The 23,406-nt window shown below is 44.3% G+C and overlaps 1 protein-coding gene across 2 annotated transcripts in view; it reads left to right on the top strand.

The window, feature by feature from the left end:
- Positions 1–1,554: 1,554 nt before the first annotated feature.
- SATB2 (SATB homeobox 2) overlaps positions 1,555–23,406 on the top strand; it is a 195,789-nt gene continuing 173,937 nt past the window's right edge. The window contains exons 1-3 of one of the 2 annotated variants that reach the window (XM_054478699.2): positions 1,555–4,030; positions 6,058–6,138; positions 10,483–10,710. In XM_054478699.2, the coding sequence (XP_054334674.1) occupies positions 10,542–10,710 (169 nt within the window). In that variant the 5' untranslated portion in view covers positions 1,555–4,030; positions 6,058–6,138; positions 10,483–10,541. The remainder of the gene's footprint in view (positions 4,031–6,057; positions 6,139–10,482; positions 10,711–23,406) is intronic. The other variant, XM_063647790.1, reaches the window with a different exon arrangement.

Here is a 23,406-nt window from a genome sequence, read left to right as displayed (position 1 = left end):
GTTCGGGGGAGGTCAGGTGCCCATTGCTGAGGCTCTGAGCTACTCTACTTGGCCCTGCACTTTCCTTGCCAGTCCTTCCATCTTTCCCTGCCACTGATCTCAACTTCCTGATACTGAGAGACAGCGCTGGGAGGACAAGTACTCTCTCAACTTGGCCAGCTTGGGGGACAAGGGCTGGTCACCAAGAGCTCAGAGATGGCAACAACTGGGGATGATGGGTGATCATAGGAGTCCAGCAGGGAGCAGATGGGAAGAAAAGTTGTCTGTGATCCTCTGGGAAAGCAGAAAATGGGGAGTATGTACACCCACAGCTCAGATTCTGCTGCACCTAAGTGCCGGCAAGGGCTGGGGGATGATCTTGAGAAGGGTCAGGTGCTCCAGTGCCCCAGCTCTTGGGTGTCCAGAAGAGGTTAGGTGGGTGGTAGCTCTGGGAAGAATGGGCAAGACGTCCTTCACTTGGAATGTGCAAAGGGCCGGGTCTGTCTCCAAGTAACTCCGGGTCTCCGGAAGTTACCTGGCAGGGGCAGCCCTCAGCGGACTTTGGGTGTTACAGCATAAAACGAGACGAACTAAGGGGAGCCCACCACTTTTCTAGCTAAAAGTGGAAAGGAAAAGTTGTCTATAATATGTAAATATGAGTGCACAGGTTTGGGTGGGTTCCTGGTAACTTCTGGAGCCAACTTTTCCCTGGTCTTGGTTTGCAAACTTTAATCCCCATTTCTTTTCCTTTACTATTTAGCATATGACTCTAACAATAATCTGATTCAGAAATACCCTTCATTTCGTTAGGCTAACATTGATAAAGAATTTAAGTTCAGGTAAATTTTAGCACAACACTTTTCTAAAAAGTACCTTTAAAAGTGTGTTTTAACTTCCACACAACAAAAACGAAAAAATTATATATCACTATGGTTGGAGAGAAACATTCTTAGATTGCCTTTATATTTCAGAGATTTTGTATAGGTGCCAGCAACTCCGCAGACACTAACAAATGGGTTATTTGCAGTTATTGTTCATGAAAGGTCTTTTATATTTTTAAATTACGGCATGGTTCCCAGGTGGAAAAATTCCTTACAATTAAGAACTGGTTTTCAAGAAGATTGGAAAACCAAAACAAAAATTACAACGTTTTATCATATAGAAGTCTTTACTGAAAACAACGGATATTGACTTGAAGTCAGAATGTAATGAAAGTTAATTAAAATGCAAACTATTAGGGAAACACTGCAGATGTCTTTCTGTCATATCCAACGGGACAATCTTTAGATACTCCACCCACCCTTATACTTGTATTGTGAGACTTGAATGGTTGTCAACAGTTTTTCTGTTGACACAAATAACAACAGTTCACCTTTGAAAACTCTTCACTCAAAGCTACAATGATGATTGCTCTCGAGACGAAGGACTTCTGAAACAAATAACTTTCACACATCCACACTCACACTTGCACACCCCAAACGCACACGCAATTGCCGGTTTTTGAAAACGTTGCCTCTGAATGAGAGAGAGAGAGAGAGAGAGAGACTGAGAAAGTCGAACTCGAGCTTAGGTAACCAACAAACCCAATTACTAGGCTTTATTGATACTAAAAGGAAAAGTTCCCCTCGTAAAATTTCTCTGAGCTTATTAGTTATTTAAATCAGCCCCAGGGTTGGACGCGTGACGCCGCAGGCACCTTCTGTCGGCTCCTGGAGGTGAGCAGCCAGCGTCCCTGCGCCGACCCACAGCCCCTTGCTCGGTCCTGGGCACTCGGGGCGAAGGCGGGCGCAAGGAGCCGAGGTGAGCCACTGGGCAGGGGCGCAGGGCCCGGCACGCCGGGGGAGAGCTCCGCGTGGCCTAGGGTAGGACACCGGGCATCACACTTTGGAAAGGAACAGGTCCCAGCCAGTAATAAGGGAGTAGGCGAGTAGGCCACGCGACCGCGGGAGGAGGAGGTCAGCCGGCCCGCTGCCTGGCTCGCCAGACCCCGGCCCGCTGGGCACCGGCCCCTGCGACCCGGCCGGAGCGCTGGTGTTCGCGCCGTGAGTCCGGGCGCGGGGCGGCTCAGACCTCCAGGGCTCGCTAGTGTTTTTGTGGGTCTGGGAGCTTTGCAATTGGGTGGGCACCAGGTGAATTTACACCTTTCTGGGTCGCTGTCTCAATAGTTGACAAGTCTCTCTGTGTGTATGTGCGCGCGCGCGCGTGGAAATGGTGGTGGGGGTGTATGTGAACAGCTGAATTTATTGAAAATAAACCCCAACCTGCCCAGTGAAGTCCTCTAAGCCCGACACGGGGTTCCCAAGTCCGGATGTGGCTCCGGGACCGCGCGAGGTGATGCCCTGTTCCTCTGGGCTTGGCTGTAGGGCGGGGAGGGAAGGCACCACGGGGTGGGGGAGAACTGAGCCCGAGTCGCCGCCGTCACAGCCACCTGGGCCTTTCCCGGAGGCCAAGGTCTTGACGGACTGAAAGGGTGTCCAGGGGATTCGTGATACCGAGAAAACAGGCGAGGCGCCAGCTCAGGAAGCCCTCTAAGTTGGTCCCCACTCCGCCGGATACACTGCCCCCCTCGTCCCTGGCTCCAGTAGGTGTCTGGGATCTTGGGTCCCGCAGCGGGCTTTTTCGCCCTTTCCGCTTGGTTCAAGACCGGCGTGGGCCCATAGCCGCAAAGCGTTCGGGAGGCAACTGCGGTTTGGGTCCCCTTGCACCCGGCTGCCTGAGCTTGCCTGCCCCTACGAGGGGTGGGAGCGGATTTCTGGACGCCTGCTGGCCTGCCTGAAATTTGGGGTGCGGACGGGGTGCTATCTTGGGCTACCCAGGTGTACTTTTCATTTCAAGGGGTTGGGGCAAACTGTGGGCGTTCGTATTTTGCACGCGCCAGGGCATTTTTGTGTTGAGTGGTCCGGTGGTACCCTGGGCCAGGGACCTGCCCATCCCCCGCCACATCCTTAACCCGTGGACTGCAGGCGACGCGGAAGGGTTGGCTCCGGGACGCGACCGGCAGAGCCGGCGCCGAAGGTTTCGGCCTCAGCCCACGCGGTGGCGCTGTCGGGAGAGGACGCCAGGGCTCGGGGCCGGGACCCGGGCAGTGACCCGGGCTCGAGGGTGGCGGGACGTTGACGCCAAGCCGAGGCCTCGGGGCTCTTCGCAGCCACCTTGGGCCTGAGATCCTCTGCCTCACTCGGTGTTTCCCTAAGGAAAACGCAGCGGGTGGGGAGCGCCACCCGGGGCCCCAACTCCGGCAGCTCCGAGCTGGGGGCGGGGACGCAGCGGCGGCTCCTTGGGCGCTTCCTTTTCTTCCCCCACCCTTGCCTTGTTGCCCCGGTTTACAGTCGATTTCTACAAGTAAACTAGATTAGCAGGGCAGTCATTCTCTCGCAGCGTGGTTGCAGAAGGGGACCCACCTATTATGTTCTGGGCTCTGCAAAAGAATGAAGGGCGCCCGGGGGGGGCGTTGCCTGGTGTGGCTAGGGTGGTGCTCCAGGCCGCAGGACCCTCCGTCTTCCCCGGTCCCCCGGCCCGCGGCCGCCGAAGGGACACCAGATCTCCTGCCAACGACTCCCCCAGCTCTGAAACCTATCTCCTCGCTTTCTTCCCCCAGGGCAGGCAGTGCCCACACCCGACGCCCATCTCCTACCCCGGGGAGCCCAGTGCAGAAAGCTCCCGGTCCTCGCCCGAGGCAGCTCCTGGGCCGACCTTGGCACCTCCCTTCCCGCCCACCCGGACCCTGAACGGTCGGCCCCACTAGCCCCAGACCCTTGGGCCTCTGGGGTGCTAGGCTCACCGCCTAGCGCGGACTCGTTGCCCACCATCCTTCCCCATCAGTCGTCCCTCTGAGGCGTATCTCTCTGCTCGGGCCGCAGGGGCTCTTTCGTTTGGGGCCGGAAGGAGGACCTCCAGTCTCTACCTCCGGCGGCCGACGGCTTCCTCCCCTCTCCGCCCCCGCCCAGGCCCCCTGAGCCGCCGGGGAAGCCAGGAGTCATTTATCTTTGCCTGGCGCGGGTTGGGATTTGTCCGGCTCTGATGCCAACGAGGAAGGCGTGCGGATAACGAAGTAAGTGTCCCCCACCCTGCGCTCCGGTCAGTCCCCAGACGCCCGGAGCACTCTGGGAAAGGGCTCAAGCCCACCCTGGGCGAACCGTCATCCAAGGCGCGTCCCCCACTGGGGTATTCTGGCCCCTGGCTCTTGTTCTCTTGGCGCATCTGATTTCCAGTCTAAGCCCCTCGCGGTTATGCCGTCCGAGAAAGTGTTGGTCGCCAACTCCCCACGGACAGTCCGCAGCGGAAATTGGCTTCAGAGCTGGCGTGGGCTTCATTTGAAAGAAATGATTCCCTCCCGCCCTCCTCCCGCCCCCAGCAGGGCAAGCTCCAGGGGAAGAGGCAGGCCCGCTTGGGTTCCTAGAAGCCGTCGAAAGCTTTTGACGCGGGCGATTCCCATAGTTTTCCCTGCCTGTTCCAGGGTTGAGGGAAAACGCGGCGCAACTTTCCAGGGCTCTTTAAGAGGCAGGGTCTCTCCGCCTGGGTGACCGAACTTGAAAGCCATGGACTTTGGGGATGGATGCCGGGCCCTCAGAGCTCGGGATGGCCCAGGCGAGAGCCTAAGTCCCGCGCCCGGCACACTGCACCCTCCACCCCGGCGCCCAGGCCTACGCTGTCCGGAGCGGGCCTCTAGGAAGGAAGGTTGACCAGGGTCGAAAGCACGCACAACAAAAACTTGGTGTCGACAAAGAGAAATCAAGAAACGTCATTAGAGTGCAGGCCATAAAAGAAGGCCTGACAGAGAGAAAAGGAGAGAAGATGGAAATAAGTAAAACCATACACCTTTAACACTAGCATATAAAGATCTATTGATTTTTAAAATAACAAATCCGTGTTTGTGAAAAACAGGCGGCCTTTTACTAAATGACATAAGGAAAACTTGGGAGATGGGTGAAGAAAAGGGGAAAAGTCCGAGCAGATTCCCGACAAAAACGTCAGTTAGAAGGAAACTGAGGGATAAAAATGTCCCCCAGATGTGAACTCCATGTTTTGAGCACGGAAGCAAACTATCTCCTAATGCACAAAATGGGTTTTAGATAAAAGTATTTTAAAAAATCAAACGTAATTAAAACAACTCTTTTCTTGTGATTTTGTTTTAAAAAGTTTGGAAATAAACCTTTTGAGGGATACAAAACGAAACCAAACAAATATTCTTGAATCATCAGCAAATTTATTTATTTACTGTTTTAAACAGTACAAAATTCTAGCGAAAGGTAAAAATATTAAAATATATCTTATTGTCGAAATTAAACCTGCGGGAAATAATCGCTTCAGTTGAAATTAGGTCAATACAAAAATTGTGCAGTAAAAAGCGTAGGTAATTTGAAACAGAAAAGGCCTTTATTAGAGACAAAACTCAAGAGGACAAAAACCCACACCGGACATACATCACAAAACTTCCTAGAACTCTCTCCTTTAAATCGGAAGAAATTTGTAAAATGTGATATGAAATACAACTCTACAAACATCCAAAATACATTTCTGGTCATAATTAATCGTATTTGACATTTTCCTCTAAGTTTAATGCAACTTTAAATAATTTAGGCTTTTTCCTAACATGATAGATTTTTGTCAGTATCAGAAATGGACAAGAGGAAACTCCAGTAAAGAGAAAAGCAATGAATTTAAAAGGGTGCAGAATCTGAAAACAAACTAACCACAATGTACATTTAATTGTACTTAATTGTATATTTCATTTAAATAGTCCTTCTCAGGGGTTTAATAATTTAGAATCAATAGTTCCCTTCAAAACATAATAAAATATTTACACTTTATAAAATATTAACTGATTAACAATACAGCCGTGTTGTTTATAAGAGTGTAACTGAAGTCCTGCAAATCATGCTGTTGACACAAGCCTGTGAGGTTAGCGAAGTGATCCTTAGCAAAATGTAAATGAAGATCTTCAGACAGTGGTGTTTATAAAATAGCTCATTAATGACTTAGGATTGAATCGCTCCAACCATTCGCATCATCAGATATAATAATAGTGACGAATCAGACAGGAAAGATCCTGGCTAAACCATTTGCATTTTTTTCCAGAAGTACTGAACTCCTAATATCACCAATTCTTCTAAGTTCCTGGACATTGATCCGGAGGAGGATTCGCAGTTCAACATCAAGGTAAGGAAGGATACAGCATTGTTATCGTTGTTGAGATATTAGTAAGAAATATGCCTTTCCCCATGTTGTAAACGGGCTAAGTTTGACAGTGGTAGTTGGCTTTTGCAACACCCCCTTCCCATTTCGACATATTACAGATTGAAGAAAAAGTTTGTTGCTCAAAACTTACAGTTTGTTTCTTTGCAGCCCCAAACCTTTTAGCTACCACCACGGGTTGATTTACTAGACCCACTTTTGCTCTCACCGACTTCGAACTGTGCATTTTCTCCCACTCGTTTGACTGGGGGTGGTATGCGGGGGGAGGATGGGGCTTGGTGAAGAAAACCAGGGAAAGGCAAACGCTGCCTAAAACACCCAGGGTGGCTCCCCTAAGATTTGCTATCCTGCTTTTCTTTTTTCGGCTGGGATCCGACCGACTCCCGGGTCGCCTCGGACTTCTTTGGAACTTGGTGGGCGGCGCCTAGGTGCGGGGTTCGTGGTGATCTGGGCGCCGACACTTAGGCCGGCGGCAGGTTTCCTTCCTGGGACCCTTTCTCTTCTAGAGGCTCTCAAGCCTCTAAGCCCGTGCGCATGCCGCCTACCAGGTAGATGCGGCGAGTGGAAGGCAGCCTTGTCCCGGGCACGATCGGCGGACTCAGCTTTCCGCAGCCGGGATTTACAGAACTGCTCCCGAGAGCGTTTCCCGAAACCGAACTTAGTTTGGCCCTCTGGCGCCGCCGTACAGTCAACGCTTCTTAAGGGGGATCGGTAGCTCTTGCTGCGGGAGATGTGGGAGAGCCCTCGGGGTCCGGGGGATTAGGAAGGACAGTCAACGTGTGCGGGAGGGACAGGAGGTGCAACCACTTGAAGGGGGTTCTCTGGCCTCAGGGCCGGCGGGGATGCGTCCACATTTTCTCGCCTAAGGTCCTAGCGGCTAATGTCCGCCGACGCCCCGGGCATCTCGCGGGGGCTGCGGCCCCTGCCCACGTGCTTTTCCTTAAGGAGGCAGCGCGCCCAAGTAGAATCGCAGGGACAAAAGCGCGGCCAGAGGCCAGCCTGCTTGGCTAGTGCCTGCGCCACCTTAAATGAGCACCGCGGCCGGAGTGGGGCTGCCGGCGGCCGCGGCCGCGGGAGTCGGCAAAAGTTTGTGGCTCTGTTACGCCTTCGCGGGACCTGCTGGGGACGCTCCTGTGCGGCCTCACCCCGGGCGGGGAGGCTGGGTCCTCAGGGCACAGCTCTGTTGGCGCAAGCAGCCCTGGGCTCGAACAGCTTGGGGTCCCCAGGAGCCCCAGTCCTGTAGCCCGAGGACAGGCACCCCCACCGCCCTCGCCGCCACCGCGTCACGGGCTCCAGGCGGCCCGGTTTGCGCCGCTCGCGATGACGCCGGAGCGGCGAGCGCTCCAGCGATGCCATCCAGGGATGCACCCCGCTCTGCACCCACCACGCAACCCCCATTCCTGTGCCACCCACAGCCCGGCGGGCAGTGGCCGCGCTCCTGCCATTCGGGACACCCGGGCTATTGTTCCGGACTCGCGGCCGTGCCAGCTCTGAAGGAGAAGCGGCCTTCCCTGCGCGCGGCGGCACGAAGCGCGGCGGGCCGGGACGTTCGGCTCGGCGCGGAGGGGGAGCTCGCAGGCACCGGGAAAAGTTGCTCTGAGGGGCGGAGGCGGTGGGTGGTGGGCGGAGGCGGTGGGTGGGGGAGGCAATCGCCCTCCTATCTCCAAAGTCGAAAGTACTCCGCGCAGTTAACAGAGCTGGGAGCCGAGGCAGCCGCGGTCGCTTCTTGCGCGTCGGTCTGCGTCTCCGCCGGCAGACGCGGCACCCAGCGACTGCCTTGTCGCCGCCGCCTCCGCGCCGGGACGAGTGCGCCTAGGGGCTGGGCGAGGCGGCCGCGCCCTGGACCCGCCACAAGGAGGAGGACCAGACCCTGGGCCCCAGTGCCCGCCTGCGCCCAGACGCACCCACCCGCTGGCCGCGGCCACCGCCTCGCGCCGCACTCGGTTCTCTGCCATCGGTCCTTCGCCGCCTCGTGCACGAGGTCCTCGTCACCCCGCTCCGACCGCCGACTCTCCCCTTCCTCCTCTTCCCTCCTCCCTGCCTCCCACCCGCCCCTCGCCTGTCCCTCTGCCTCCTTCGCAGCCCCGCCGCCGTTGGGTCGCCGTGCTCACAGCGATTGATTGATTGATGTTTAATTTCCTGCCAGGCGGGGCCCCCCTCCCCCCGCAACCTCCCCAGCCCTCCTCCCCGCCCCCCACTCCCCTCTTTTCTTGTGGTGGACCAGTCTGGCTTGGGTTTAGATCCATCCCCCCCACCCCCATCCCGAAATAATCCAGAGACTTTCCCTACCCCCACCCCAAATTATTATTTTGAAGGCGCTAGATCTGGGGACCGAAAGGGGGAGGGGGAGAAATCGGAAACCGAGGACAACCCAAAAGGACTCACTTTGCCTGATGACTCAACGCAACTAATAATCATCTCCCTCTCAGTGTGTCTCTCTCTGCGGCTTGTCAGTGAGTCCGGCTCTGGCTGCTGGCAGAGGCGGCCGAGAGGGGAGAGGCTGGAGGTGACAGCTTGGGCGGCCGCCGCGTTTCCTCCCGCGCGCGGTCCCGGGTCCCTGCGTCTTCTCGGCTCTTGTTGTCACCGGTCCCACCGCTCTGGCCGCGCCTCCTCGCGAGCTAGCCGCCCTGCGAACCGGCAGCCCCGGCCCGCCGCCGCCGCCGCCGCTGCCTCCGGGTTCTCAGCCCTTTCTCTCCAGAACGGGTCTCCTTCCCGAAGGTGTGAAAAGGCTCTTTCAGCCTCCTTCTCTTCCCCCCTCCTCCGCCGTCCCCTCCCCCGCTCGCTCGGGTGTCCCTTTGGAGGAGTCCTTTCCCTCTCCTCCTCCTCCCCCTCCTCCCTCCCCCCATCATCATCATAACAACCATCTCCGCACCAGAAGAAGACACCCTGACCCAGGACCTTAAACGTTAGGACCTGGGGAAGAGGGAAGGGGAAGGAGTAAAGAGGAAGAGGAAGACTAGGAGAACACTGCAAAGCCAAGCACCAGAAACTTTCCACCCTGGATTCTCTACTTTTGCTCCATGGACAGAGCCCCAGTCAGCCAAGTTTCAGACAGACCGTGAGCAGTAAGTACGCAGGGCGAGGGCTCCCGCGCTGCGCTCGGGAGTTCAGGGAAGCCCAGAGCCAACGAAGTTCCCTCCCCGCCGCTCTCGGCCTCTCGGACCGCGAAGTCGGGGAATGCAGGCGGAAGCCTCGTCCGCAGCCCTCCTGGCTCCGTGTCTTCATCTCGCATCCTTCCTTTCACCTCCCCCTGCCACCCCCACCTTGTCTCCTTGACCCGTGGCGCCGACGCTGCTCGCGCGGCGAGAGCGCCCACGAGGATTCCCAGCGCGCACGCAGTACGGTGCCGGGGTCTTGCTTCTTGCGGTTGTCAGTGACAACGCCAGCGCCGTTTCATCAGGTGTTTCCCCTCCTTCCCCGCCCCCCCCCACCCCCCCAATCCAGGGGTGTCGAGACCTGCGGCTTCCGTGGGGAGCGCACTGCCAACCTAGTGACCCAGAGGAAAACTTTCTGGAGCAATGTTAAAATTGGGGCGGATGAAGGCTGCTCTTGCACTAAGAATTCAAATGCTTTTTGCTTTTGTGTTTTATACTGAAGAGCTTTAAAAAAGCACTCGGGATCAGATGAAGATAAGAACGCTCCAAAATAATAACGATTGTAGCGCCCGCCTTTGTGATGGAGGTTATTCTGATAAATGCCTCCAAGTGTTTTCGGATGCTTATTAATGTGGAATTAGGGTTGATTTTATGCAGGTGTGTGCTTATCTCAGGACTTGCTCCGTATAGGTAAAAAGCGGATATTCAAGGGGTTCTTTCGCCCGGCCTTTGGCTCCTGCCTGGCCATTCACAGCGCATTTACCGGGTGGTTAATTCGGTTATGGACTTGCGCACACCCCCAACTCCCTTCCCATGTGGGTGGAACGTCTTTTTCTGAAGTTCACTTATTCCGCAACCCTGACCCCGGGACGGGCTAGGCTGTCGCACCCAGGAACGGTTTATGCCAACCCCGTCCCAATGAATGGACCACTTCTAGGCGCCCCTGGGTGCCAACCCGGGCCGCGACCCCGAGGGCTGACTTCTGGGGAGCTGCGACTGGGCAGAGTCGCCGAACCGAGGCGCTGGGCTTCCTGGGGGCCGCCCAGTGTAAGGTTGGGACCGGCTTCCCGGCTCGGGCCCCTCGGGCAGCGTGGGAGGAAGTTTGTGTGGCTGTGGTGCAGCGCTCTGCCACTGGCCTGAACGTCTATCACGTGTATGAGCGGTTTTCCCTCTTTTTTCTCCCTCCCCCTTCCTCCCCCCACCCCCTCCCTAGGTCCCTGTGCGTTTTATTGCGACCTGCCGGTGGGAACTTTGTCTCCGAGTCGGAGCAGCATGGAGCGGCGGAGCGAGAGCCCGTGTCTGCGGGACAGCCCCGACCGGCGGAGCGGCAGCCCGGACGTCAAGGGGCCTCCCCCGGTGAAGGTGGCCCGGCTGGAGCAGAACGGCAGCCCCATGGGAGCCCGCGGGAGGCCCAACGGCGCCGTGGCCAAGGCCGTGGGAGGTAACAGCCCGGAGCAGGGAGGCGCGCAGCCCGCGGCCCAGTGATAATGGCCCGGGTGTCAGGGTTCAGGTTGATTAGGCGCTGTCGCGGTGTAGGATTACAGGAAGTGAATTCCAGGTTGCCAAATAATGCCCTCGTCGCCTCTCATCTGCAACTGGTAGCTTCATCTCGAGTTAAAACAAGAAAGTGGTTTTACCCAGAGGGTGGCATTTTTTGGGCATTTTGCCACTGTGTGCTGAGGTGTTGGCAGGTTTATGTCACAGCCAGCTAACTGTTTCTAGATTTTCCTAGAGAGCTTTTTAGTGATTTAACTCTTTTGCCTTGCCTCAGAGTGTCTGTTGTAGGGATGAAGTTCACGTGCGTTCGCTTTTAGGGAATAAAATAGTCATTAATGCTCAGGCGAGTACAGGAACAAGGAGAGTTGATGTTACTTTGTAGTGAGGACAGTGCTTCAAGACAGATGAATGACAACTGGGAATATTTCCTGCCACGTGAAATGTGGGAAATAAAGAATCACCATGAATCCATCAGGCCCTTAGAAGCTTAAATGCTGCTGTTGGCTATAAAGTTTAGTCATATGCATTTGTAACTTTATTATGAATTATAGGACAACAGATAAAAATAGCAAGTAGCCTTATCAACTAGATGTAGTTTCCCCTCCCAAAAATTTATTAATAATTTTATTTAAAGAAAATCTTTTGTAGTTTTTACTACGTAAGCAACTACTTTCTTTTAAAGTGGTCAGGAAAAGCAATCATACAAAATAAAGATATGGGAGAAATTTAAACATTGAAATATTTTGGAGTTTGTATGCCATTTGCTTAGTTGCCTTTTACATGTAAAATCCACAATTCTAAATGGCATGCAGGTTTTCTATGTGTTTGGGATAAATCACTAGTTTAATTTTTTTTGCCTCTGACGTTTTTTCTCTAATAATTTCAACAGTAGCCCATTTAATATTCAATATATTAACTTGCCTTAAATGATATAAAACCTTGGCAAACCTTAATAATAAGCTCCCACCCCCTTGTTGTGTCTATTGTATTTCAAAATAGTTACTTACATCTAAAAATGTTCATTCCCCCTTAAAGAGTTGAACACATACGTTTTATAAAATCGTATTTTTTTCTTTTTACTTATTTTGCCATTTCTATTTCTTCATGGTAAATACTCAGGATGGTTTGTCTCAGTCTTTCATATTAATCATCTCACTTGAGAAGTATTCATCCTCTCAATGTTGTAAGTTAAAAAGTTTGGTGATGGGTTCTGGCTTGTTAATCTCCCCTTTTTGGGACTTGAAAGTATACTTTATTGAAGCAAAAGAAAACAGTTCTGTGACCCACTTTTTAAAAGAGAGGTTTATTAATTTGTTGTCCTGATACTGGAGCAAATAATGTCAGACTTTTGGCATAATCAGTTAGTATATGCATATAAGAAATAAAAATTCGTAGAGAGTATGATGGTACCAATTATGAGATATGCTAAGTGCTGAAAATGTTTGAAAAAGTTCTGGAAATCCTTGGAGACAGTGTGTTCCAAAGTGGCCTTTGTGGACAGAAAAGGCTTGGACTTAAAATTTTGGTATCTTTCTGAAGATCTAATAAAATTCACTAAATTGAAAGGAGCTGTAAACACTTTAGAATGTAATTGTTAACAATCGTGCTTCCCTAAAACAAGTTTTTTTCCCCCTCCTCTATATCATGTTGAACTATGAAAGAAAGTGCCTCGTTCTGTTGACAAGGGATAACTGTAGTGTTAAATAGTGGTTGGTTTTCAAATTTTCTGAGACTATAGTTCACATTTGAGCCCTTATATGTTTAATATAAACTAAAATTATTATCTTGGTGAAGAATAATAGATTTGTTTCAACCAGCTGCCTTAGACACTTTCTCTTAATTAACTTAATTTAGTAATAGCAGAGGTCTTATTAGCTGCTTCCCAAATTGAAAATAAAGATGACATTATTTTGTCTCAATACATATCGTTTATAATACATGATAGTAAAGTGGTTAAAATTGTTTAGTGGAATTTAAATTTTTTAAAAAAGAAAGCTTTTACTCTATATAGCATAATAGTTTGTAAAGAGATTAATTTAGACAACTTTAGAATATAACAACTTAGAAGATAAGATTTTGATAGTACGAAGGTTTCTAATTGAATGTTAACAAAATTATGAGTTTAAGTTTATATAATTTCCAAATGTATGTTAAGATGTTAATAATTTCTTTGTAACTGTTAACCATGTATATAGTTTGGAGCAAAGCCAGGCCTTTTGAAAAATGCACATTCTAAATTTAAAAAAAAGTTTAAAATACATTTCTAGTTAGATTTTTTTATAATTAAAGGATTTTTTTGAACATAGAGTAAATATAAAGTAGATTATATTTCTACCATTCTATGTTCTTTTGTTTAAATTTTCTTTATAAAGCAATATAATAAGCATAGATAACTACACAAGTATTTATAGCTCTGTATCATTTATTACCATTTTCAGATATATTGCAGTCTTGTCAATGGTGTAAAGATGGATACAATAAAATTTGTGTTAAAAGTGGGGCCAAAAATTTGGGGAGTACATACTTGTTAATCTTTAGTGTTTCTCTTTCTTAAAAGCTGTTCTTTTAAAAATAAGGGAGATCAAGTTAATTGGTTGTCAAATCAAATAGCAATTTATCTTACTGTTTTTGATAAGCAGTGAGGTAAATATATGTTAAATGTATTTCTGAATGCATTGGTTGCAATAGTAAATTCTGCTGTTACTCTACTTATTTAGGTAGAGGGAATTTACTGTGTTTTTCGATGAGAACTAAGTATTCATAAAAGAAGGGGCATTACTTTAGTGTCTCAATTTAAATAGTAGAGAGGGTAGATACACTGTCACAGTCTTTAAGGTTGTGTTTTAACAGGGGACTTAAAAGTGGATTGTTTACTATGTGGTTAGCTTTAGAAGACTCTATTAGAAACTAGATGAGTTTTGCTTTGTCTTTCCAACACTTTCTGGGATGTTTTTACTCTTATCTGAGCAGTGTGTTTTAAAGCATGTACGTAATAAAATGTAAGTGCTCAGATGTGTATGTCAGTCAGCTTTTATAGACGGTCCTTAGGAAAAAAAAAGGCTAATATCTCTTTAAAAAACATATGACGGCTAGGAGAGAGTTTAGAGCTAGCAAGAGCACCATAGTGTTGACAGCTTTATATCCCTGCTGGGTAACATTCACTTACTAGAATTGGCGTCCCCTCTCAGCTAGTAATTCACTCCATAAGGATTTTGAAAAAGGATGATTAATGGTGGGGAAATTTATATTTGTGAAATTGTTGATTAAAACTTACATATCTATTTGAAGATTTAGGAAAAGAAGGGATTATTAAGGATGATGAAAATAAGAATCAGATGATCCTTTTTACCACTATTAGCATAAGTACCTAAAATGTTCTGCTGTATGGAATGCTTCAGCCACGCAACTTACAGCATAAAATGAAAGTGATGCCAATCAAGTTTCCAGAGGAAGCAAGGCATTCTGCTTTTCTCCTGGACTGCTGAAAGGTGCTAGCCAGTTGTGCTTTAATAGCAATAAATTATTGTGCTTCATTCATTGTTAACACAAGCATTTTCGTTTTTTAATGTTTGGCTTGAAGAAGAACTTTCAGACAGCTTTATTTAAACTGAATGAACAGTGCTTGAATATACCAGATGGTGTATTTGCTGATAGGAGACATTAAACATCAGAAATCTTTTTGATATTTTTCATTTTCCTATGAATTTTTATGATTTTTTTGGTGTTAAATGTTCTAGATTTTAGGGAAAAATATTTGAACATTGAAAATATCTTTTAGAGAGTTTCGCTTTTTTTATTAAACTTGCTTATTTCTGAAAAATAATTTATGTTTTATAAATAACAATTTAATTTTGTTGGCATACTGTCTGTTAAAGTTATCTTATAACTAGTCTACCTGAAGTAGACCTATTCGTGCTACCAGGCAGCCCTTTCAAGAACATAACTGTCTTGTTGCAAGGGGAAAAAAATCATTATGCAGTACACACTGATGTATTCAAATAGGGAAGCAAATGTGATCAAGATTGTTAGCCAGGGCCTCATTTAAAACTGAACATTGTCTACAACAACAGTTAGTTTAATTGTCTACATGTGGAACACTTCCTTTTAGATGAAAAGAAAGGCAGTTCGGGTCAGGTGTAGTCACCATATCAGCAACAGTAGAGAGACATTTAACTTTTTGAAAGGAATGCAGATATGAGAGTATAGATAAGTATATATTGAGATTATAAAATACTTAGAAATATATTGTTAACATTGGCAAAATGGAGAAAACTCCATTTCCAAGGATGACTATCATAATATTTGTAGGAAGTACTCATTACTTCAAAAGAGAAAAGATTGTATTTCCCCCTCCTCCTACTCACTTTTTTTTTTTTTTTTTTTTAAAGGTTTTAAGATCTTTTAAATAGAATGAACTTAGGCTTTGGGGTCATCCAACAATCTAGCCTGTCCTCTGTAGTTTTGCTGAGGTAGAAAAATAACTCTTCTCTAAAGTGTTTTTAGTTCTTGGCCTGTTATTAAAATAAAGATATACTTGGTTAAAAAAAATATATGCAATGGAACATACACATTAAACAGAACATAGGGTATCCGCCCCTCAAAGTCCTGAGCATAATTTGATGTTTCAAGTAATTTTGGAAGCCTTATGTTCCATCAACAGAAACCCACTGACCATTGTATACTCAAGATCATCTGTAGTGCAGTGTGTGTGTGTGTGTTGGAACTACATAGATGTCCCTTAAGGCATCTGTTTTTTAACCCCTGCAGAAAATAAGGAATATCATCCTTTCCCAGAGGGTTGTAACCAGCAAAGTCTGTACATATGAGATATCCTGTTTGAATTCTTCTTTTCTTTCTTGAATTTTGTTTTAACCAATCTACCTCTGTAGAGAGGGGAAAACAGACTAATCATCATTTATTAGATAGCTAAGAATATGAATTTGAGTCATTTTAAGTATATGGAAATCAGTTTTATTCCAGGCAAGACTACCGTAATTATTTGGTATATCTGACAAAGTAGTAAGCAGTGAGGTTTGGTGGTTATAATTAAAAACCCCTACTTTTCTTTCTTTTTAAAAAGTATTTATTATAGAATCAGCATATATGTATATATTTAAAAAGACATGTTAAATTTACAGGGCTAGATGAATTCCAAATAGTATTATTTTCTTGGGTTATACTTATCTTTTAAAGCTTTTTAGGTTTGTGTTGGAATAAAATTTCTCACCACTAAAATGTTTCTTATGACTAAGAACCCACATTAGGTGTGTAAAATGTGTACATTGTTTTATTTCAGAAAGCCAAACTTTATCCTATATAGCATGTAAATTAATAAAGAATTCTTTATATTGTTTTATTTAATCAGTAGGCTTTTAAAAAAACTATATAACTAATATATGGTAACATAGTAATTTTTACTATCTTCCTTACATGAATACTGAGATACAATGGCATTTTGGAACATATTTAAAGATGGAGCATTTGACAAAAGTTGTATGTGTAACAGTTTGTCAGTGAAAAGTGACAAGTGGGAAATGACAAATGAAATGTTGGCATCATCACTCTTTATTTTGATAAAAATGTCTCAATTTGCAGTGATATAATACTGTTTCATATTATTTCATGAGTTGTGTGAGAATGCATAAGGGGAATTTAGATTTTGTGAACGGAAAATTAGCAGCCCAAACTCTCTTTTCAGAAGCTTTGGCAGCAAGTTCCCTGTCTCCCCCACTCCCCAAGAATAAGAACAGCAGTGAAATGTTGGATCTAACCCATACATTTTAACTCATTATTTTTTGGAAAAAAAAGAGAAATAACCTAAAATGGTTTCAAGTAGGAGACCTTTATGCTTAGCTCAAAAAAATGAAGAAAAGAGTTTGCCTTTTAGTTTCTATTCTTTTCTTTGTAGCAATTTTTAAATGAATGATTTGCCTCTACTGACTTTGATTGTATGGTCTTTTTTCGCTTCCAATCAACACTGCTCTCCAGCATTAATTTAGGGTGCCAGTAAGGAGAGCTGTGAATTCCTGTTATTTTAAAATGCAATAGAGGTTTTGAAAATGTCTGTGGTGAAAATGGATTTTTATATACAAAAGATTCATCATCTTACTACTTAAATGTAATGTGACAAATATTTCAAAGGCAAAGTAGATGCCCTGAGTGGAACTGAGGTATGACTGAAACAAAAACCAGTTGAGGACTTACAGAGTTTGAAAAAAGCACAGTTGTAGCCAGTATGGTGTGCTATTTTCCGTTGCTCTTTATTGTTAGCAATTAACCAAACATTATTTTACTTCTTTTACGTAGAAACAAGCCCTGTAAGCATAACATGCTACAGTATTTTTGTGAAAATGTTCCATGGTGGAGTTTTCAAAATTATGGAACTCTAGCTATATATATTTGTTTCAATTAACAGAATTATTTTGCTTTTTAGTAGCAAGTGATTTAAGAATTGTGGTAAAATCCGTATAATTAAGTGGCACTGAAAGGCTACATCAGAAATTGCATTCTACAACTTCTGTATCTTTTGCTGCTCAATTAAAAAGTTTTACTTATTTCAGATTTTTAAAAAACTAGATAAAAAGACATAATATGGAACAAATGTGCTTTAGATATATAATTACGACAGGATTTATGGCATGCATTTTTTCCCCTTTTTAATTGATGTCCTTTAACTTAAACAAGTGGATGTTATGGTTATTAGTTTGACAAATGCCTAAAATGCAGATAAAAACATGAATAGAAATTTTAAGAATTTGAAACTTGAAATAAAGTTATCAGCGAACTATGTCAGTTTTATAGTAAGCATATTCTTTATTAATGGTTATGACACATAGGACAGGAAAACCTTCTGGGGAAATATATTTCAATTTTAGTTGCTCCTGGTACTATTACTCACTAATAGTGTGTGGGCAGATTCAGTTCGGCTCTTACCTAGTAGCCGTATCATTGGAATGGAGTTCTATCGTAGTACAGTTGGTTATTAAACTGTAAAATAACAACAAAGATCAAAAAATTAAGGGGAGGCACTGCAAGCTACTATTTATCAAAAGGGATCCATTTCAAACCAGGGTAACTGGTGCCCACTGATGGTTGCACAGTTACTGAAATGTGCACAGCAGCTCAGTGTCTTTCTTTTGTTTATTTGACTGAAGACTTACACAGATATCTATGCATATAATATATAAAATAAGAGACTCTAGTTAGAGCAAATGTTTTTCCAAAGTGCTAAGATCTAACAGAGGTGATTTGCAGGGGTTTGTTGTAGAAACAGCGTGAATTTCATCACGTTAACCACATATATCTTTTTCTTTCTTTCTTTAAAAAATACTTTTTACTTGTTTTTGCATTTGGCTGGAAAGCAAGTGTATCAGTTCTTTCATAACCGATTGTGATTGATTTTTTTTTTAACACAAGAAAATATTTTCTTTGCAAAGAGAGCAAATTTGATCGGATGCCATGCCCAAGACTCCTGGGAAAGGACCAAAGGACCAAAGGCATAAAGTAAAAATAACTGTATTTTTAGATTTTCCAATTATGTCCTGTATTAAAATTGAGTACTTTTATTGCATTTGTTTCAGTTATTATCACATATAAGGAAAGGCAAAATTGATATATTTAATAGCTTACTGACAAGATGCATTCATATCAAAACACTTGAAATAGCAATAGCATTTTTGAAATATTATTTTTTGGGGGTTAACAGAACAAGAACTTTCTTTTGTCATAATCCAAAGATGCTAACAGAGCAGCATGATAAATGTCTCTTTAAGTGTCGTAGTAAAAGAAAATGACTTGTCTTCTGAGGCAGTGGAGAGTTTATGTTGTTTTGGACCCATTTCCCAAGCAGTGATCGAAAACAGATTACAATAACAATTATACAGTCAGAAGATGCAATATCCACTTCTGCTTTAATTGAGTGAAAGAATAATAAAAACATCATTAAGAAAAATGAGGTGGACCTGTCACACAATGTACAAATTTTTAGTCTTGGAGAAGATGCAGAAAAACTGAAGTGCTTTTCGCATACTTTGTTGTGTTTATTAGCTAAAATCTGTTTAAGGGAGAGAACATTTGGCTCTCATTCTTCCCTGGGAAGTTCAAAGAGGAGCCCATGGGAAGTGGTTGGTTGCCCAGGAGACATTACAAATGACCATTGACTTTGTCTTCATACACAGTTTGACCAGGAAAATCCCATTTTCTTAAATTCTACCTGAGGTGGAACTACTCTCTCCCCCTCCTTTTTTTTGTCTCTGTAAATGGAAGTCAGAAGTAATGAATGTTCCTCTTGTTACAAAGCCCAGCCAAGTAAGGGTTAGATGGGGTTCCTAGGCCTGCTGTTCTTCCTCTTCCCAAAGTCCAAACTAGGCTGAAGGGGAGAGAGAGAGTTGAGGCTGAATAACGAGCACCCTCATTTCTTCTCAGCACACACCAGGGTAACCTGAGTTGCTCTGTGGGCACATCACCTGAGGTGTACTCACCTGACTGTCACCTGAAATGTAGAGGCTCTTGTTTTGACCTGCAATCCTCTGAATCATGAAATCGATGTCCTTAACATTGCTGAGACTCCGGCTCTCATTCCACAGAGCTATGCTTTCAGCAACTCCGAATGAACCGCCAGGCAGCAGCCAAGAATCAGGGGCTCGTTTCCCCTCACTCTGGGCTGTATTTGTTACTCTGTTAATAGAAACTGTGAGCTCCTGAAGAAACCTAGGTGGTGACGGTGGAGTTCACCCGGGAACCTTGGCTCAGGGTGGGGATACCTGAGGTGGGGATAACTCGGGTTACCCCCATGTGTGGTGGGGATACTAAAACTGCAAATAATGTCGGCCATCAGAGTAGTCAGAGCTCCAGGTTTTACTCAGTTGACAGACTTGGGGGGGAATATTTCTTTATCTGTCGCTGAGTTTCTTGGATTTAATATTTAAAAACCTTCCTGAGGTGACAAAATGAAAGAAACAAGATAGGCAGTACATCCTCCTGGTGGAGGTCTCATAATTTCAGAACTCTCCCGAGCATTTATCATCCCTTTTAGAGTGGGATGTATATCAAACAGCCCCAAAAAAGCTTTTTTAAAAAAGTTATTTAATCCATAGAGTCTAGTTAATAGCGCCTTCATTAAAATGCTTTTGTCAGCAAAGGGTTTTCAGTTTTAACATTTACATAACCTAACAGTGTTGATGAAGGCCATGAGCTTTAAGGGTCTATTAGTGGTTCCGTTTCTTCTGGACTTTATAATTTAAACCTAAACATTAATTCTGGGTGGAACTTGGCATAATGTCTTTTTGCCTTGGAGGGAATTTTTGTTGTACAATTAAAAAAAAGTGTTTTGGTTTTTTTTTTTTTTTCATACGATCACCTTCTCCATGTCCCTCTTCCCCAAGTAAACAGCAATTAAATAGTCAAGGTTTTAAAAGGGTTTCTTTAGTTTAAAAAAAGGAGTAGTTATTTTAGGTGAATTTAACAATTTTCCATTAGTTCACATTGCAAACTAGTGCTTTGGTATTAACAAGGAAGTTCTGTGAGGCTGATAATGCAGTGAAAATATTTTTCTTTTCTGTCTCTCTCCCCTGTATGCAAGAAAACCCTGTGGTAAAATTTTTTAATAAAACCATTTTGCATGACAGTTGAAACTTATAAATCAGTTGCTATTCTTCTTTTTTAGAAGCTGAGAGACAAACACATGTTTTAGATTTTTTGTCACCTGTAATTGTAACATTGACTAGAAAGAAAGAAATTGGAATCTTAATATTAAGTCATTACGTGACTGAATTTTTCAGTATTGTTTATTTTGGAAAATAAACTGCGATCCTTAATATGATCTTTTTGATGTATTAATACTATGTTAAAGTTGAGTTATTATAGGAATCTAATTATATGTTAAGTGGGAAATTAGAAAGCACTAAAGAAACCTTGCAATGATAAATTGTCTTCATCTGAAAACCAGAAGGTATTCAGAGTGAAGGTGCCTGTCAGGAGAGAAGCATTCCTAGAGGCTCCATTCAGACAAGACGTTGCCCTTTAGATTTGGGAAATGTGGTATTAGAACACCCCAAACCCTTTAGTATCGAGGGAGTATAAGAAGAGCAAATTGTTCCCTGAATAGGAAGTTATTACACCTTTAATAACCAAGTAAAGCCACTTTACAAGGGTAAATAAGGTGATCCTGACTTTTTTCCTTCTCAAATGAATCTCTAGGTAATATTCAGCAAAACTACCTCTATTTACAGCCTCTTTTATATGGCAAGTTTGAGCCTTAAGCACGTTTTTACAGCTAACTTATAAACTCCCCCAAAACTGGGGCTTACCATTGAAAGTCTGCCAACACTGTTACAAATGGTCATTAGTTCCCAAGAAACTTTGAGGAGGAAAAGAACTGTAGGAAAATGCCGTGACTTTAGTAAGAACCATTTTGTTTCATGTGTACTTTTTGCCGCCATGGCAGAACTGGGGACTGACCTGCATGTTCAAGATTGATATTGAACATTCTCCTGTGGAAATGTATAGGATTCCAATTAGCGCAGGGTCAGAGCATAAATGTACCTCTTTTTTCACACTGTTCCAAGTGGTTAGTGGGAAACAAGCTGCAAAGTAATTCCCTTGGCCCCCTAATAAAAAGATTTATAGCAAAATAATTCTCAGCTCCATAATGGGACTGTTGTAGGTTTGTGTTTGATATTGGTAGGACTGAAATACAGTCCATGTACCCAAACTAAGCATTTATTGTAAACAAGTTAACTGCCAAGAGCTTATATTCTGTCAAACATAATTATATTGAAGATTGATGTATAGCTTGAAAGTGAGTTTGTGGGAGACAGTTCTTTTTAACCAAGGCAGGCTTCTGAGATGCAGCTCTCTTCTTCCTTTGCTAGAATGACTCAGTAAAGCCATCTTTCTCGCTGCCAGCCTCTCATATATAGAATAAACACAGGCTTGCTCTTTGAAAACATAGCTGTTTGTCGATCCTATTTGTGTTAACAAAATAAATGAACTTATATTCATAGAAACTGTCATGTATAGTTTCTTCTATCATCTCCATCTAGATGTAGCAGTGATGGTGCCAAGATAAAATAGTAGCTCTTACCTCTTGGGCGATACTGGAGTTCACCCACAAACTTTAAACGTATACTATTAAGTTAACCCCAGATGAGATTCTTTCCTCCTTCAATATGGAGTTTGAAATAATGTTTGACTTGTGTTTCTGTTATTTTGTATTGGGCTTGTCAGAATAGAACTGTTTTGAAACTGGCCTTCTAGGGGGAGGGGGACAACACCAATATCTTTATTTTGTGGCTCAGAAATTATTAATATTTTATGCTTAAATAATTTATGAACCAAGGACTCTAGGGAAAATGAAATCTTTTTGAGATTAAGGTGTTAATACTTGGAATTACTCCCAATTTAAAATGCTGCAGTAGTCTTCCAGGGTTTTTGCTTTGAGGAAGGTAGAATCTTACATTTTATTTAGGGTAAAGATTTCTCACTTTTTTGTCCAGGAGACAAATCACTTTAGGCTTTGATAACACTTCTCAAAGGCAGTAAAAAGTGGAATAACTCTTTCTTTGGCTGGGTGATAGCCTTTGGATAAACATATTCAGGATGAACATAAGGTTTCCAAGAGATTTATATGCAGAGACTTAAATAGTCTCTTTCATTTTTAAAATATTTATTTTAATATTTTATTTTGGAAATCATATAAATTATAAAGAGAATGTATTAGAACCATAAAGTGAAAAAAAATGCTAGTTTTCTCTGTTCTGTTTTTCTGATAAATTTCTATAAATTACACAGGCACTACATATATACTTAAAATATTTTGTCTGGGAAGTATTCCATCAGACCCTGGTTTCCCTGGTCTGTAGGCTGGGTTTTATTAACTTGATCTGAGTCACAATAATAATATCCTATGTATTGCAAACCAGAGATCTCAGTCAGATCCCCTAAGGGGACTGGAGAATACACACTATGATTTTGACTTTCTTGCTCTTTCTCCCTCCTGCTTTTTTTTCTCTTTCTCCTTTCAGCGTTAGCCCTTTCACCAGCTTGGTTGTTATTGCGTCTTGATGGATGCATTTGTTGAATATAAGAATGAGAGTGGCTTTTAATGGCTGAGAAATGGTGGTGGTAGTTGCCTGTCTGCTTAAGTTCAGCTTTGTGAAATCTGCATTCATTGCACAGTGTTACTTTCTACACATCTATTAAATATCCGTAAATGTTTTGCTGTTTGAACTCTAAACATAGACAGTAGGATTTTCTTTTTGTGAGGGAGAAAGCCTTTTATTTTTTTGCTATAACAACTTTACTTTTCAGTTTTTTATTTGATAAAAATCTCTCCATTCTAGTATGATTTCCTTTGAGGCTCTGCACCAGTGTTTGATCTCAATTTTTAATAATTTTTGTGAGTTAAACTCCCCAAAGAAAACATGCTTGTGCTATGAAATATTCCCACTAGAAATCCGGGTAGTCTTGTCTTATTGAGAGCTGAGCACTTGATTCCTTTATTAATTCCTTTCAAGAGGACCTCAGTACAGTTAACCTTTCCTTAACACTACACTGGAGAAATTAATCAAGCTGTTTTTTTTTTAATTGTTTGAATTAGATAAAATAACATTTAGGCAGAGCTCAAAACCTGAAGCAAATG

Source organism: Pongo pygmaeus, chromosome 11 (assembly GCF_028885625.2).
Source record: "Pongo pygmaeus isolate AG05252 chromosome 11, NHGRI_mPonPyg2-v2.0_pri, whole genome shotgun sequence".
NCBI lineage: Eukaryota > Metazoa > Chordata > Mammalia > Primates > Hominidae > Pongo > Pongo pygmaeus.
This window is presented reverse-complemented; position numbering and strand designations above follow the sequence as displayed.